Source organism: Fundulus heteroclitus, chromosome 3 (genome assembly GCF_011125445.2).
Source record: "Fundulus heteroclitus isolate FHET01 chromosome 3, MU-UCD_Fhet_4.1, whole genome shotgun sequence".
Classification (NCBI taxonomy): domain Eukaryota; kingdom Metazoa; phylum Chordata; class Actinopteri; order Cyprinodontiformes; family Fundulidae; genus Fundulus; species Fundulus heteroclitus.
Genome location: NC_046363.1, coordinates 36,125,215 through 36,143,420, shown reverse-complemented (window position 1 = coordinate 36,143,420; position 18,206 = coordinate 36,125,215). Strand labels below are relative to the sequence as shown.

General features: G+C 38.4%; 1 protein-coding gene across 1 annotated transcript in view; it reads right to left on the bottom strand.

Moving 5' to 3' along the window:
- LOC110366543 (meprin A subunit beta) overlaps nucleotides 1–18,206 on the bottom strand; it is a 156,915-nt gene that overhangs the window by 104,889 nt on the left and 33,820 nt on the right. Inside the window, exon 8 of the mRNA XM_036135293.1 lies at nucleotides 4,254–4,484. Within this exon, the coding sequence (XP_035991186.1) occupies nucleotides 4,254–4,484 (231 nt within the window). The remainder of the gene's footprint in view (nucleotides 1–4,253; nucleotides 4,485–18,206) is intronic.

Genomic DNA, 18,206 nt, shown 5'->3' with positions numbered 1-18,206 from the left:
ATCACTAGACAGATTTTTTGAAAATGTCTTTCAGCGATTAACCCTATTTCTCTCCTTGACATAGCTACGGGCTGAACTTTTCTGCGACTAATTGTATGTCTCATCCTGTAGACTTGGAGACTGGTTCAGCACTAATCTTCTTAGCTATCTTTGTCTCCTAGAAGATGCCACTGAAGTAGTTAGTACTGAGTCTATCGTTTTCTCACAAATGGTAAACGGTTAATGGCCTGCACTCATCGTGCTTTAACAAGTCCGAGGACTCCAAAGTGTTTCATATTTCTACAATCATCCATTCACCCATTCATGCACACATTCACACGTTGACAGTGGTGAGCTACATTTTAGCCACAGTTGTCCTGGGGCAGACCATAGACATAATATAAGAGGAGGCGCGTCATTGGGTGGGTTCTGCCTATGCTGCGATGCGTCAGAGCGTCCGCCATCTTAAATGTGGCAAATCTGCAGTTACTCAGTCACTTAAACAGTATCAGAGGGACTTTAATCTCTGAATATACTTTGTATTCGTAGTATTTTTTTTTGTGGAATATTACAAGTTTATCTTTGTATCCCTTTAGCTTCATTCTCCTGAATTTATTCTCCTAAAGAATAAAAGTATTTAAAATAATCTAACCTGGCCCTATTACTCCAGGAGTGAAATAATTCTGCAAACTGTGATTATTCTGGAAATGTCCCCCCTTAATTCTCATGATATGACGTTTTTATCGTCACAATATCACTTTTGTGTTTGTTTGTATATTTTTACTTTGATGTACGACTTTTTTTTCTCATATTATTAATTTTACCTCTTTAATACTCACCCAAAAAGTCTGTTCCTAAAGGTTCACATGTGACACGGTTTTATGAAATAATGAAGACCACCATGTTTAGATTTAACAAAGTGATCCTTATATTCATAACACATACACACACAAATTTATCCTTATATTCATAACACATACACATACAAATATATATATATATATATACATATATATATTTATGTGTGTGTGTGTGTGTATATATATATATATATATATATATATATATATATATATATATATATATTTATATATATATATATATATATATAGCCTGTGTTACCACTCTGCAGCTTTAGTGTGTCCAGTTTTGCAAAATGGTGCAGCCTTAGTTTATAGAAGGCAGATACAAGTAGAGAAATCAGCCAGAATACATTTCCATGCAGCACAGGGATGAGGCATCTTCTCTGATCCACTTTCACAATAACAGAACTCAACTTTTTTCTGCCACATACAATATGGCGGTGACGTTGACATGCGAACCTGCGCCCTATGACGCAGCACCACCTTCTGGTGGTGTTACACAACATCCTAGTTGAAGCAGAGACATCAGTAGATGTAATTTAGGGCAAGACATCAAAACATGCCAACCTTGTTTTCTTTCATTTAAAAATAAACATATCAAATTTGCAGGTCTATTCTGGAGAAAGTTACTATACTGTATATTCTGCTGAGCAGATCCACTTTCTGATCACGATCATGGATTGACAAAATGTTCCTGAATAGTGTTTTTCATCAAATTACAAACATTGTAATATATTTCCATGTAAAAAAGGAGCAATTGCTTGAGATTTACAAATAAAATTAGTTTGGGAAAAATTATAATTAGACTGTTTTTCAACCAATATTGACCTGTTCTACTCCAATCCTTTTCAGGACCTTATTTTGGTTAGAGATTGCATCTAAATTCTCACGTTTGATCTTGAGAGGATTCATAAGATTCCCTGTCGGATTTCGGAATGATCTTAAGAAAAATCTGTTCATGTGTGTTGTGTTGAGCTTGTCGTCTGACCGGACACCACATTGTACGACCAAACCTGTTTCATCTAAGGATTTTTTATCGTTACGTGTGGTGTCTCTCAGGCTTTGAAAATCGGCCAACTATTTTAAAAATCCTGCCGTGTGAACCAGCCTTAATGTAAAGTTTCAGAAAGTTTTCCCCAAAAGTGAAAAAGTGAATTGAATTGAAATAAACAGGATACATCATATTTTTTTACGATGTATATACATTTGACAAAATAATATGTAACCAAATATATGAATACCTGTAAACTGGTGTTGTAGAAGGTGGACTGGTTGGTGGGGACACTCTATGAAAATCACAGCATTATTCAACAACATTTCTAAGAGCTCTCTATAGTCTCAAATGATTATCAATAATCTTTATAACTTTGTCTGAAAATGCAAACTTGTTAGACCCAAGGTGTCAGTAATTTGACAATCGTTTTTTTACCGTGCTGAGCATGGAGTTTCATCCAGATTCGGGGGAGGATTTGTTATGCTCACTGGTCTTAACTGAGGACAAGGTAGGCTAGTTCCATTGATCAATGGTGTGAGATCTAACATTAAGCAAACATAGAAAAAGAAAATGCAATGTCAGTGAAATAATCTTTTTAGCATATCTCCACTTTCCCTACACTCCAACCTAATGAATGACAAGACAGAGTCCAGAGATCCAGAAAGCAAAATGTTGCACTTTGAAGTTAAAATGTGAGGGGTGGTTGAGCCTAGCCTCGTGAGACCATCCTGATCTCGCGAGCTTTCAAGGTTTCACTCGCAGATCAGTCTGGCTACTCTCCGTTAAAGAAAATTTGGAGCCGTTCACCAAACGAACGTCCAATCAGCGTTGGCTTTGAGGCGGGTTGAGGTGTGACGCAACAAGAAACGCGACAGTTCAGTCTAAAGAACATGGCGGCTTCAGCCGATGAAACTAGCGTTAGCGCGGCTATCGAGCAAGTTTTATCGGCATTACAGAGTATTTCTTTGCTGAGCTAACGAGCCTTTACCTGCAGCAGCAAGAGTAGCTTGGCTTGTGGTTGTGTTTTCGTCGTCGCTCTGTTACGAGCGACGACAAATCTGATTGGTTTATTTGGCCCGTCTATCACCAACATAGGCCAATCGGCTAACCAGTATTTTCGCCCCTTCCCAAAATTACTTCAACGGAAGGTTTCCAGATGGATATGCGGAGCAAATCTATCTGGCAGAGTCAGGTTAGGTTGAGCCATCCCTGGACAATCTAAACATGCACTTTTGACTATTAACCTTACACTGTAATCCCCCCCCACCCCATTGGCAAAATGTTTTCTGTGAGTGTAAAATAATAACTAATATATCAGAGACTTAATAGTTTGTACCCCAAGAACGTTGACAGGTTTTGTAGATAAGACAAAATAAGGTATTGTAATATTATCAGGGTAATTTGCAACAGTTTCATCATTACGGCATATAACCTACCTTCAAAGTTAAACATGAAAATGGCACTTCCTCCCTTGAGGAACTCTCTGGTTTGCAGTTCTTCCAAGGTTGTAAAACGTGAGTACCCGTATAGAATTCCACCATAGACTAACTCATCATTTTCATAAAAAACTCCACTTCCAGTCTCTCTGGGATTGTCCCAGACAGAGGAACCTGTTTATATGACATAAACATGAAATAAGAATAAAAGAAATGTATTTTTTACCTAGAAGTTTTCTTCAAAATGTCCACATTTAGTTGGAGACTAACCACTTGCAGAAATGAAAGTTTGTTGCTTTGACATTTGCAGAGATGAATTCAGAATAAATATTTTATCTAATTTTACTAACTCAGTTTCTTTACAATGTCAAAATCTTGTTGTAGACTCACCACTAGCTGTCACTTGAGTTCTAACAGAAATGAAAGTTTGTTGCTTTGACATTTGCTGTTGCCTGTTAGGGGTTTGATCCAGCAATTGGAAAATCATTTGTCTTTGGAGGCAAGGCCACTGCAGTTGGTCGTCAAATTCACCAGACAAGAGCTGCACAGCCATTCCAACATATGTTTCGTAAAGTATAACAGCTACACGGTATGCATAGCCGTCTTTAGAGTACTGTCGTGGACTGTAGATTCTGGTTCCAAAGCTGCTTGTGTTCAAACGATTCTCCAGGTCATCGATCTGTATGACAACATGTGGACACTCTGTCTCTGAGAGATTGATGTCATCGACAGAGAATCCTCCAGTAGAGCTTCCTGCTCCTTTGCGAGCTTCAAAAACAACCTGGAAGGGCTTGGTGGCATTCAAAGAAACATGGTGGAGCTTCCACTGAGATGTTGGTGAACCTGTAGTAAAAACATTTGATTTACTTAGTTTCACAGTTTCAGTATTACATCATGCAAAAGGGGAAATGAATGTAGCACACAACAGATAAATAAATTATAACATGAATGGTTCAGTTGTTGTTAATAATTGGACATTACCAGTAATCTGCCCCATGAGACGAGGAGTTCCTGTGGTGTCCTGTTCATCTTCAAACTCTCTTATCCAGATATTAAGTTCATCTGACTCAGCTCCACTGTGGAAATTGTAGAACTGTAGACACTGGACATTACATCCCCTGTTCAGCTTCACTACCTCAGTTTCCAGTTTGGCCGAATCTCCCTCCTGACCTGAGGCCGTGCTCGCATGGATGAAGTGCCCCTTTTGTTGAGCTGCAGTGATGTTATGCAAAAGGAAGTTGTTGTTATGTCATGTTTTGGGCTATAATAAATATGAGTAGAGAACAAACAAACAAAAAAACTTTAAATGCGTTCATGGTTTTTACTCTTCTGTGCTCAATTACATGTTGTGTAGGCATGTAGGAGGTTGTTTGTGGGGGATCTGAGATGGGTGTTGGAAGGGGTGATGGGGGGGGGGGGGTGGTAATAAATTAAATCACCCATAAAAATGACTAAGAATCTAATGTGTTTTTTTCTTATAGACACTGATTAAAAAATATCAGGGGGAAATTTTCCTAATCATACAATCATATTTTACATTATCATTAATAAGACAATAAAAATAGGAAAATGTACCATTGTCTCCACTTCCACTTGGTAGACTGGTGTGGTCGGAGCTTGGACCTCCATGAGCTTGTGTAACCACTTCCCAGCCATTTCCATTTGTTGAACAGCGGTTCATATTGCACATTGTTCCATTAGAAAAGCCACAGAAAAACTTAAAAGCAACAGTTTCATCTGAAAAAGTGAAAGGTTATATTCGTAAATGTAAGGTTTTGATTTTAATATAATATTTTCTTGTAATTCTGAAAATGTTTAATGATGGTGGTTGGGTAAACATTATGACATTAATAAAAAAATACACAAAATCAAACATTCTTAAAAAATTATACAGAAACAATGTCCATTTTAAGTGCTGTTCACCATGTGTCATGAAAAGCAAAAATTGTGAATGGTATAATTCAAATATGTTAGGTTTCTATGCAAGTGAAACATAGGAGTTAGGACCAGTCTAAAGTGGTCAAATTTCATTCCATAAGATAAAACTAAACCAATAGTTTAAAAACTTAAAAAAAAGAAGTATGAATTTATGTGTATCAACAAGCAATTAGGTCAGTCCTAAGTGACTTAAAGGGCTCGAAACTCTAAAACAAATAAGTTATCAATCAAAGGTTGCATCAAACATATATGGAACATTTGAGGATAAGAATAGGACTACCTTTGGACAAGGACAAACGTAAACATACAAATTTTTATTATTTCAACATTTTCTCCATATTGTTCAACAGTTTGTAAGCACTCACTGCAGCTGTAGAGGAGGTTCAGCTCTTTAGCATCGTAAGGACTCATCTCAAGCCTTTGACCAATCACATCTTGGAATTTAGGGTCTATGGTAATAATTGTTAAGCCATTGCCATTGGTGAACGCATCCTTTCTATAGTGCATCACTGACATGTAGTCATATGGGGTGCCATGGATGGTGCTGTAATCGCTGGCAGCCTTTGTGAAATTACCCTCGCTACCTAGGTGACACAGAAAACACTACACAACATTAACTGAGAAGAGTTTGTTAAAAAGCATAACTCATTTATGTCAGGGTTATCTGTGTTTCCGTGCTCTAACTCTGCTTCACAGGTGGTTGTAGTTGACTGGTGGGCGTGGCCCACACCTGCTGCTCGTCCGGAGCTATCACAGCGGGCTTCTTAAGGAGTGCTCAGACAGATGGAAGATGCCAGAGTGTTAACCCAGTCGTGGTATGCCTAGGCCTCTGACCTGTCTCCTGTGCCTCGTACTTGTGAGTTCTTGGAAACCCTGTTTTTGGACTAACTTTGTCTCCTGTTGTTCTCCAGTTTTGTCGTGTTTGGATTTGCTCACCTGTCTTGGCGTCGTGCTCAATGAACCAGCTCTTCAGAATCCCCGCCGCTCAGATTTTGCTCTGGTATCTCCCCTTATACTCCCTTGGTGGTACCAAGCCGGGCATGAGAACCCCCTTCACCTGGTTTACCCACAACACTCCGGTTCTTCCATCTGCTCTTCCTGTCAGCTGTTTTCTGTGGTGCTCTCCGGACACCTCGCCAGCATTACATCTGTCTGCCCTCCAGTCACTCAGCCACCTGTTTCCATCAACGAGTTACGATCACAGAGTTCCCTCGTCACTTACTCTCCCCGGATAGGTCTCCCAGACTAAATACCAGAAGCTGTGTAAGCGGCGCAGCTTCTGGTATTTTCCCCTGGTTCGATCCTCAGTATTATTCCCCTTTCTTCCCACAGTCGATTCAGCTCTGATGTTCAGATCTCACCTGTCTCACACACTGTGTGCTTTCCCGTTATTTTGAGCCTTTAATAAACATCGTAAAATAGTTTCTGCCTCCGTCTGTATCTGCATGTGGGCCAAACACCATCACAATTTATAGTTGAGAGAGACTGAACATAGCTGGTAATACTCAGTTTGTAACAGAAAAACAGGATATATGAAATGTCTAAGGGCATGACTAAGAAGAGTGTACAGACGTCACCAGTGCTGTAAAAAAATATTTCTTTCGGGGTTTTTTTCTTTCTTTTTTTTGGTCACACTTTTCATGTACTTTAACTAATTTTGATTTTAGTCACAGATGTATTAAGCAACATCGTACTGATTTTAATTAATTAGCATTCTAGCTTAAGCTGTTTTAGAAGGCAGCCACATGGACCCCGTAGGGCATTGTCACGGAATACATAAAGACACTATGGTATATTATCACAATGTACTCCATTTACTTTTGGAAAGTTTACATATGCTCAATGTAGGGTGACAGTGGAGCAGGAGATAGGGAGTTTGATGTGGATGTAGATTACAGTGCTTTGGGTGGTCAGCATGACTGGAAAAGCACTATATAAATTCAATGCATTTACCATTTAGTGAAAACCCCTGTCCTTCCGTCTCAGCTTTGAGCAAGACACTCGCATTGTCTGCTGTTGATGGTTAGAGGGTCTGGTGACACCAATTGTATGCCAACCTGTCAGTCTGCCCCAGGGCAGCTGTGGCTACAATGTAGCTCACCACCGTCATCAGGGTGTGAATGTGTGCGTGAATGGGTGAATGACTAAATGTAGTGTAAAGCCCTTAGTAATCCAATTATCTTAAAACTCTTCACTTTGTTGCATAAACAGAGCTATAAGTCAATTTCTGCTGTTTTTGTCTATGAGTCAACCCCAAAAACAGGAACGGTTTTCCAGGTAAAAGCCACAGACATTTGTTTCTTCTTCATTTCTTTTTGATGGCTTTTCAGTAGTTTTGGACTTGAGTCCAAAACTACTGAGTTTTGCTAGGTTTGCTTTGTCTGCCAGCACAGTCTTACCAGCATGGAGGAGATTGCAAGTGGCAGGAAGTTACGTCTAGGAGATCTGGACAGAGCTGGCGGAAGTCCTTAACCCCCCAGAAGGATCGGTATTGGCTCCTTTGTGGAAGGAGGAACAGGATACACTCCTTTCACATTTGAGAGCCGGTTCCCTCTGAGTTTTTAGTGACACACGTGAAATGGTCTGGAGAAGCTATGGTGAAGATTATGCTGCTTGCAACACTTTTCAACATTCAGTTGGATATTGGGTCAGTGATGGTCTAGGGAGGTATTTCCACAGAGGCACACACAGACCTGTAAAGGTTAAACATCGGTACCCTGACTGCCATTAGGTATCGGGATTAAATCATTAGACCTATTGTTAGAGGCAGTCTGAGTTTGCATCTCAACTTATCCAGGAGCTCAGTGAAGCCCTGGTTATGATCATGGAAAAGTCATGATGAAATGAGAATGCACTGAAGTTGTCAGGCATGCATATGAGCATGTGGGGACTATACAAACTACTAATCACCGCTTCGAGGTTCTGCAATGACATTGCAGAAAATTGGACTAGCCTACCCCATCAGTTTTTCAGTTTAACCTTTTCTGTGGCATTATCTTAACTTCTCTGTGGGTCGATAATTTTCATTTTCATGAAATGATGTGGCATTCTTTGTTCCCAAATGATTACTGAATCCATATCAGTATGAATATCTTGCATAATTTATTTTCCAATGAAGATCTGATGTGTTTTCGGAATGTTCCTTGCATTTTAAGCAGTGTATGTTTTTAGCACTGAACAAAAGACAGCAGCTGTATCTTACATGTGAAGTACAGAATTATTTTGAATTCAATTATGAAGCCCTATATAAAGGAACAATACGAACCCTTTAAAACAACACGGAGTGGTGCTAGCCATTGGGGTGCCCTAAATGCAAATGTTGAATGTAAACTGAATGTTTAGCCAAGCATAACTAATTGGTCGATATACTTCATACTTAATTTTACAACAACAAAAGAACTGTCAAAATATTACAATATATAAAGAAAATCTAATATCTGTTGTATACCTGGTAGTATGTTGGCAGAGACAATTTGCACATAATCATCTCTGTCATATCTAGACTGTTCATGGAAGAAGCCAAGAGCATGAAGAATCTCATGCTCAACAATGCCAAGGGTATCACAGCGTGCACCAATAGAAAGATTCTGCCCATTGGCTATTCGTTGGCCAATATATGAAAAACACCTAGAATAGAAAAAAACACCAATCAGAACCTTTAAATAAGTAAAGTATATAAATACTGTGAAACCCATTAAAGGTGAGCCAATAACAGTCATACAGTGTGTGTAAACACTAATAATTCAAAACAACCATCTAACACCATCTACATATATCCTGAACCACTCCAGTCAGATTTCTGTGTTTTCTCAAAAATATATATATTTAAATTTGAGGTGTATGTAAAACAAATCTGACATACAAAATGTGGAAAACCTAAAATAGCAATGCAAATAAATATGCAAACCAGGAAAATATTTTATTTACAAATTGCATTGGAAGATAATAATGTTCAATGGTCATAAACACTGATAGACAATTATTTAAAAAATCTTCTACTGTGAACTTAAAACAATAAAACTCTTTTACTGGGCAATAGTGGTTAAAAACATTTATGTTGATATAAGGAGTTTAGTTAAAATCAGATGATAATGCAGTATAATTTAAATTGTTAAATCCTCATAATTCCAATGACAGCATAAAATGTTGTGCTATGATCAGCATAATTAGTTCCAAGTCAGAATAAGACAACACAGAGAACTTACCCATTTAACTTTTGGATGTTAAGGTAAAAGTCCTCAGAATCACGGGGTTTGAAATCGATGCATGACTTCACTCTGAACTGGTCAAAGGCTCTCATGATGACTCCTTTGGCGTTCAAGTCTTTCATTTCAAATTCAATTTAAAAGCAATAAAACAGAAAACACGTGACACAACATTATTTTTGTGTAGCTCTGAGCTTTAAATCATGGGAATATTCATATGAAAAAAATAATCAGAAATGAATTTAATCTGAATCACTTTCAATTGTCTTTTTCCTTTACAAAAATCTGTTGGCAAGAGCCTATTTTAAATTGACATTTAGTGAGTTGCACAACCTGTTTTTACCAGTGAACATTTACCCTAGAGTGTTTCCTTAAGCAATGCAGCTATTAAAATACAAAAGGGTGGTTTGAAAAGATTTCTTTTATGGAAAGAAACGCACCCAGGCTTCTATCCAAGACGTAGGAAACTGGGGATTTCCATAGATTTTCACCAGGTAGAATGGTGCTCCTTTGAAGATTTGGAGGCTGAACAAAACGTGCAAGAGACATTTTCATATAAGATAAAACAGGCATGCATAAATGTTTTACCAAAAATGCCATCTTAATTATCTGCTTGTGGTACCAAACTTACCTCACGGATATCATCAAGCGTTAAATCTAAGATCAGGGCAGGAAGTTAGTGGTTATAAATCAGAAACTATCGAATCAGAAATCTATTTAAAATAATAAAAAAATTTAAATTTACCCTCCTTGATGTTGTCATTAAAATCTACAAAAATAAAAAACATTCTTCCTTATCAGTTCATATTAGTTCCTAAAAATGAAAAAATAATGTGCCACGGTATGAAAAAAAATGCATAGAGCACTTACCAACTATCTCCATTTCTACCTGATATTGCAAGAATCACAAAAAGAAAAATTAAATTAAAACTGACAATTTATATGAACGCTTGATAGATGTTAAAGATTTTGTTCCCAGACAAACGTGTTAAAAATATATTACATGTGTTCACTATTAAAAGTAAACACTGAAAACTCAATAAATAATAAGTAACAAGTAATATATACCGTAATATATTTGAAGTATATACTTTACTTCAAATAAAACAGTTGAGGTTTTCTTATGATGACAGAAGATGTAATATGCATAATACTTTCAAATTTAACAAATCTGAACAAAATGACTTACTGTAGGGAGGGAGACAGCTGATGACACTGCCAAGTTCAGCAGAAGAAAAAAACACCTCTCCAGTCTCATGGTGGGTTCTGGATTATATTTAAATAGTGAATTTACATCTAACTCTGTCAAGTTAAATTTTAAGCCACTTGTCCTGTGTATGTCCTAGCAATCAACCACTCTAATCTCTGTCTTCATTCAGAATGAGATTCTAAACAACCTGAGAACAGCGTTAAGCTCCAACCACAACACAAAAATGTTGGATCGTTTTTCTCAGACATGCATTAGTCATTGTCACTCTGCATTACTCGTTACTGGTATGTCACATATGAAGGCATGTGCTTGTTTTCTCATATAAAAATCTAGCTTTTGATCATTTTTTTTTTTAAAAAGGTGGTAATGCTGAGCCTGAGTCAACGTTGCCGAGTTCAGACAGTTTGATTTAAAGCTGTAAATCTTGTTGGTCAAGCACCAATGTAGGTATAATGCTTTTGGCAATTAACAGACTGATGAGCTTTAATTGTTGTCTGACAGATCGTAGGTTCTTGCATTACATCATAAGAAGAAATATTGTTTTGAAAACTTAGCAGATTGGATGAAGTTAAAGCAATGCAACAGTCTTTTTTTTCTTTAAGGACTACTAAGAGCCCAGAGATTTCATTCCCAAACGTTTTACCACTTAAAAAAGCTCTAAAACAAATGAGTGGATCCAGAGGAAGGGTGAGTTGGTGTTAAGAGAGCTGCGTTGGCAGTCAACATGGAGCTCTGTTAATTCTCTCCACCTCAACAGAAATCTGACTGGTATTCATTTTAAATCTGGTTTCTTTTAGCATTTGACAGAGCTCAATGATTCACTCACTCACGTAATGTCAATGTGTGTGGAAATTCCTTGCTAGTTTCCTCTTGCTGCACTTCTAGTGTTTATGTGTCCAGTGAGCTTCGGTTTCAGCCGTTCACTTTAGCTCCACTGTGCTCGTCGTATACTTTGAAAATCGCAGAGAATCACGAGAAGGAACTTGCAAAAGTTTATCAGAAAAAGGCCTCCGAAGATAGAAACAAGACCAGAGTGTATTTTATTTGGGGCATTTTTTCACTCGATCCCCCTGATGAGTAGAAGAGCAAATAGGATGGTCTTGCGCATGCGCTTTTATTCAAAAAGGGAATTGAGTGTTTCTTACTTCTGTTTCCAGAACAATTGTGCAATTTACCATCTGGTGACTTGGTGCAGCCAAACCAGTCTGGAGCCCAACACTCTGAAGACTTCCCTCTCTGAACACAAACTGTTCCAGACCATCCCCTCCAGCAGGCGACTTAGGTCCGTCAGGACTAAAACTTGTTACCACAATAACAGCTTCTTCCCGTCTGCATCTATCCTCATCAACAAGGCTAGGGTACCCCACTGATATTTTCCCCTTGAAAATAGAACAGATTCCTCTGCATACGTAAATACTATTTAATTTTGCACATGTGTTAATTGCTATATTTTGTCAAATATGTATTTATGTACACTATATCCTCTCCTGTTGAAATATGTTTGCACAATATGAACCTGGAATAATGCTTATGTAAGTGTCTGCCAGGTTAAAAAAAAAAGAGTAGGTCCTCTGAACAGGTTCTTCTTTACTGAAAAGTTTTGTAACTTCTCCAACAAACTTCTTCAGTCTGATTAGTCACACATAAACAATGCCTTTGCATGGTGGATATACAGGTTTATCTATGAAAATCAAAACTGGTTTCTAGTATGTCAAAGAGAACCATCAGGCTACGAACCGATCGTTAGTGCTCTGGTGGCCACTTATTGTTCCCAGGGGGCTGAGGGATAATCGCAATAGCAGCATTATCAGAGGCGGACAACAGAAACAGGTGTTTCTCTTCACAAAAATGGCTTTCGTTACCTTTTGCACCAGCTTTCCTCTCAATCCATGATGAGAACATCTTTATCCCTAAAAGAGTGACTGCTGGCCTGCAGATGAGTTTAAATTGCAGAATCTTGACCTGATGATGTTGCTCTTTTGCGCTGGGTCATCCCTTTATTTAATTTTTTTTTGCTAAGTTTCCCTGATGCATAACTGGTCACAGTTCTCCTGGCCTTTAAAAGCATACACGGCTCTCTTTGTGCCAGGGGCCGGGTCTTTGGGGAGAACCAATATTTGCACTGATGTGTTTTGGGGTTTGAAGGCCACTGGGACGTCACTGGCTTTTGAAACTATTTTTTCCATTTTCAGATTCTTTGACAAAATTCAGCAATTCAGCATGAAATTTGTGGCCCCACCCAACAACATCCATAATAACGTCAATCTTAAAAGAAAGAGCATTCTTTGTCATTTCAATGCTTTAACATTATCTTTATTGGATTAAACAATTACTTAAGTCCAAAATGACATTCATATCTTTATTTATCAAACAAAGGCAAAGCATTAGCTGTCCACCCATGACATTAGCGGTGTACTTTTTGAAAACATATCTCTAACCACTCCACCACGGGCGCGCCCCAAGTTATGGAAACTTTACATTTCTTTAATCTCCTCTATTGATCTGGGAAACAGTCACTGTCACTTCATGCAAACAGTGATCATTCCTCAATGAAAAGCAAATATGTAGTTAGAATCTGTTTAGGGAAGCAAACATCATATTATTTGATATAAACATATACAATATTTGACAGGTATAAACATCTGTGTTCTGCCAAATCACATACTTTCACAAGCAAAAATCTGAAACCCATTACATGTTTCATAATTTTGACAAGTGATATGTTATCTTTTTAACAATTAGATGAAAAACAGAGAACCTGAATGACTCAAACTTATCTTCTAAACTTAAAGCCTGTGTTTTGTTCCTGTCTCTAAAGGAACAAACAAATAGTTGACATGCAAATTATAAGGAGAGCTGACTTTAAAATGTCATCAGGAAGCTTTATTGTGAAAGGATAATTACAAAGAATGAGGAAAAAGGTTGGGATTTTGTACTGGAACCAATTCTTCAGTGTCATTCTGGCATTTACTGGCAGGTGTTGTGTTACCGGTTTTACTGTGTAGGCATGTGACAGCCACTATAAAATGTGATAAGATACACATCAGGGGTCTCATTTATAAAGCATGCGTACGCACAAAACGGTCACTAAATGTTGTGGCACTGATCTACAAAGAAAAAACTTCATGTCAGAATGTGCGAACCCTCACACAAACTCTCACCCATGCGTACGCTCATTTTTGAGATGGAGGAGATTGGCAACGCGGATGATAATGAGGTTTCTTTCCTTATTAGACTATAGATCAACTTTATCATTAGCATTCAAAACCATTGTCTTATTCATACTTGCACAGGTGAGCCACAACTATACATAAAGGACCTTTCAAATTATAAAAGTCTGCACATCTCAGAGTTGTCAGATCCCTCTCCCCGATGAACACCAGAGAAATGTGTCCCTCAGATTAACACATACATTCTAACAAGGTGTGAGCTAATCACATTGATTGCTGTAAACATTTAAATTCTGTGGTGAAGCTGTGTGTAATGGTGTGCGGTGGATGCACACCTTGCAAATTAGAGAATTAGGAGGGAATGTGGTAAACCCCAAACACACTCATGCCAGAGCCCAGCGTAAAAGGGAAACGGGTGACAAGACAGCAGGAGAGTTGCAGTAAGTAGGGAAAATAGGAGGAAAAATATAATAGAGTGGATTCGACCACAGATGAGCAATGTCTCAAAACCATTCTGCCAATTCTGCAAATGTGAAATATGTGCTCCTCGTGTTGATTTATTTCTGTATGCTAATACCGAGAAAAACAAAAAAAAATGTACATTTCTCTTTCATGAGGTTAACAAACATGGGTTTCTGTATTTCACTGCCCCCAAACACGACACAAAACAATTCACAAGAAAATAATAAAAATGCACTTTTCTTTTAATCAGAGGTTAAAAGTATGTTATTCAAATAATATGACTTATTTGAAATGTTTTACAGTAAAAGCGTTAACATCTCTTAGGGGTTATGAGACTGGACTGCAAAGTCGGTTACCATGGAATTACATATAAACAACGGACTCTGGAGACACACAGTCTGACATACTTAGATCAGACAGTAGGCCTGATTAGTGTCAGCTAGGACACGTCTGCATCATAGCATGATCTCCTCGACCAACGTGATGAAAGGAACACTGATATCATACTGTGCACACCCCTGAAGGGTGTCCACAATTTTTCCTACTTAATGTCTGTGTGAGGAATGAATAGGGCTCTCTGGCGTCTGAAGATCTGCCCGTTGTGTTGTGTATAAGAGCCCAATACTAAAGCTGTAAACATCCCTCTGCCTTTTAGATTAGATATGGTATAATATAGTTTTGGTTTCAAGAGTCTTTTTATTACTACAGAAGTCCACAATAGAAACAACACATTATTCAGCAAAATAACCTGGGGTGACTGCAGCCAGGTCAATTCTTTAACAAATTGGTGTTTCCGCCCGGTTTGAGTGGGTGTTTTGATTTTTCCACAGAGGGAGATTTTGCTCTTGCTTATGCATGCTATTACCATCTAATGTAGAACAGATTACTGGATCAATGTGTGCTTCTGTGCTTTTTTTCTGTCTTGGTGTGTCTCTGCTCTGTCTTCTCTAACCCCCAGTCTGTCAAGGTAGATCACCGTTCATACTGAGCCCGGTTCTGCCGGAGGTTTTTCCTTCCCGTTAGTGGAAAGTTTTTCTTTCCGCTGTTGCTTCATGCTTGCTCAGTATGAGGGATTGCTGCAAAGCCATGGACAATGCAGACGACTCTCCCTGTAGCTCTACGCTTCTCCAGGAGTGAATGCTGCTTGTCGGGACTTTGATGCAATCAACTGGTTCCCTTATATAGGAAATTTTATAATATGATTTAATTTGACTTTGTAAACCGCCTTGAGATGATATATTTCATGAATTGGCACTAAATAAATAAAATTGAATTGAATTGAATTGAATGATGCCATAATAAATACATACCTGTATCATGTCTACAAGCAGCCTCTGTATTACAGTGTGTTTGGTTCCATACCTGCTTTCACAGTGAACAATGTTGTGCAACACCACCCAGTAACCTGTTATGTCAACTGTCAGATTACTACCTTACTACCGACAGCCGGTTGTCTTCAGAAGTTGCAGATCAGCATTTTTTTTTTGTTGCTTTGTTGCAAGACTGGTTTTCCTCTGTTAACTAAAAAACAGGGTTTAAATTTAGAACATAAGTTTTTGTGATTCAGGTTCCTCTGGAAATTCAGGAAGCCTTTGCTCAAGTAATCCAATGTTGTGTCAGGGTGGTTGCACATAATGCTATTGGGATGCTTTTCTTCAGGAGGGACAGAGGAAATACATGACATTCAGACCTTAACTGTAAATTTTCCATAACTTTGGTCCAACCAGTTTAGTTACACAGCCTACTGCTTCCATTATACAGAATTTCAACAAAATTGATTGTGATAAAATTCTTTGACCATCTGTAACCATGAACAGCCAAAAGATTTTACCCAGACATTTATTCTGGGAGTCAGACATTTGTTTTCATGACACCACTCAGACAGCAACTGTTTAAAGTGTTGTTATAAGAGTAAATAACTCTGCTCATGTGAACTAATTTACAGTCATGTTCTAAAGTACAGCAAGTACACAACTAAAGCTTGGTGTTTCCAGCTAATTAAAACCCTAACAAAATATTTTAAGACCTTTGAGCTTAGAAGTTAATTGACAACATTCCCATGACATGATTCATAACTGTGACTTATTTGTTGCACCAGACAACAGAAAACCCCGGTTTAAAAGCCACATCCTGTTTTAGAGCAATTTGAACTTCCTGCTTAAGTGCAAAAACAGACATATAGTCAGGTTCACTTAATGATGCTTAACACTAACCTAAATTACAGAATCAAAACAGTATAAGAAAAGAGTAAAAATGTCAGATAGTAAAAAAGAAAATCACATTTACTGTTGTGTAAATATTTTAGTATAGAATTGCATCTCCACCTAAAAGTCACACACAGTATATAATTATACAATAGGAAATATTTAGCAATAATATGCTGCAATGGACTCACAATGAACTTGTGTCATTAACAAAATGTTAGACCTCTTTTATGAAAGGACATATAGCAATTGTCTTAAGACATATTTTATTTATACTTTTGTTTGCCATCCAATTTTTTTTAGACTTTCTAAGCCTATTTCAAGATTTGAATGATCATACATTTTGTATTAATTTTTTTAAACCAGTGTTTGTCCCATTTTGTCCCACTCCCTCACCAAGAAAGCCCAGCAGAGTATGTACTTCCTGCGGCAGCTGAAGAAATTCAACCTGCCAAGGACAATGATGGTGCAGTTCTACTCCTCCATCATTGAGTCCATCCTCACCTCCTTCATCACCATCTGGTACGCTGGTGCCACCGCTATGGACAAGGGCAGACTGCAGCATGTCATCCGGTCTGCAGAGAAGGTGATTGGCTGCAATCTCTCCAGGACCTGTACGCCTCCAGGACACTGAGGCGTGCAGGGAAGATTGTGGCTGATCCCTTGCATCCCAGTCACAGACTATTTCAGTCACTTCCCTCTGGCAGGAGGCTGCGGTCCATCAGGACCACAACCTCACGCCGCAAGAACAGTTTTTTTCCCATCTGCTACCAGCCTTATGAACAAAGCCAAGAGCAACCCATGAATCTGGACACTGTCTCTCTCCCCCGCTCAGGACTTACAAGCTTCTGCGTTACATTGAGGCACAGTCTGCTGAGTGTATACAGCTTCCGTGTATATATCCTTTTACTTCTTATTTTACTGTATTCTTATTTTTTGTCTGCACCATCAATACCAAGTCAAATTCTTTGTAAGTGCAAACCTACTTGGCGATTAAACTTGATTCTGATTTTCCTTGCTCAATTTCCTTTAAGCCGTTTAACACTTGATTAATTTGAGGATAAAAAGAGAAATCACAAAGAATAAACCAGTTTTGAGACGAAACAAGAAAGGTTTGACTAGCAAACCCTCTCTTTTGTTGACGCTTTGAAAAGTGTAAAACTTAACACGAAATAATGCATGAAAAGCATGTTTTAGCCTGAGAGCTGGTTTTCAAAAGAGCAAGGGAAAGTTAGAAAACACAAGGTGTGGCAAGAAAAACAATCTAATGCAGATGAACCGTAGGTGAAAGGGTTGTTTATGTCAACATGGCAATTTAGAGATGGAGCATCTTGTTGGTGATCTATCCTCCATTGAAATCTCCTGAGAAATGGCCTTAATGGAGCATGTAATGCCAACACCTGCATTGCTGGATTGTACCTGTCTCCGCAGCCATTTGACTTCATGGTTCAGTATAAGCCAGGGAAGTCCAACGTGGTTGCTGACTGTTTATCTAGGATAACAGAGGACTGAGGTATTGTGCTCTGAAAAGAAGAGGTAGGAAATGTAATGAAGAGGTATTTGTTACTGGGACTGTTTTTATAAAAGTAATTTGTATTGCACTTTCGGAGTACTTTTGGACTTTTTGCAACTCTGGTGTGGTGGTGTACCACGGCCCCGCTCTGTGAGCGCCAGGTGCTGATCAGAGCGCACCACTGATTGATGGGTTGGGCAGACGCCTTTATGGTTGGGCAGGTTGCGCTGTG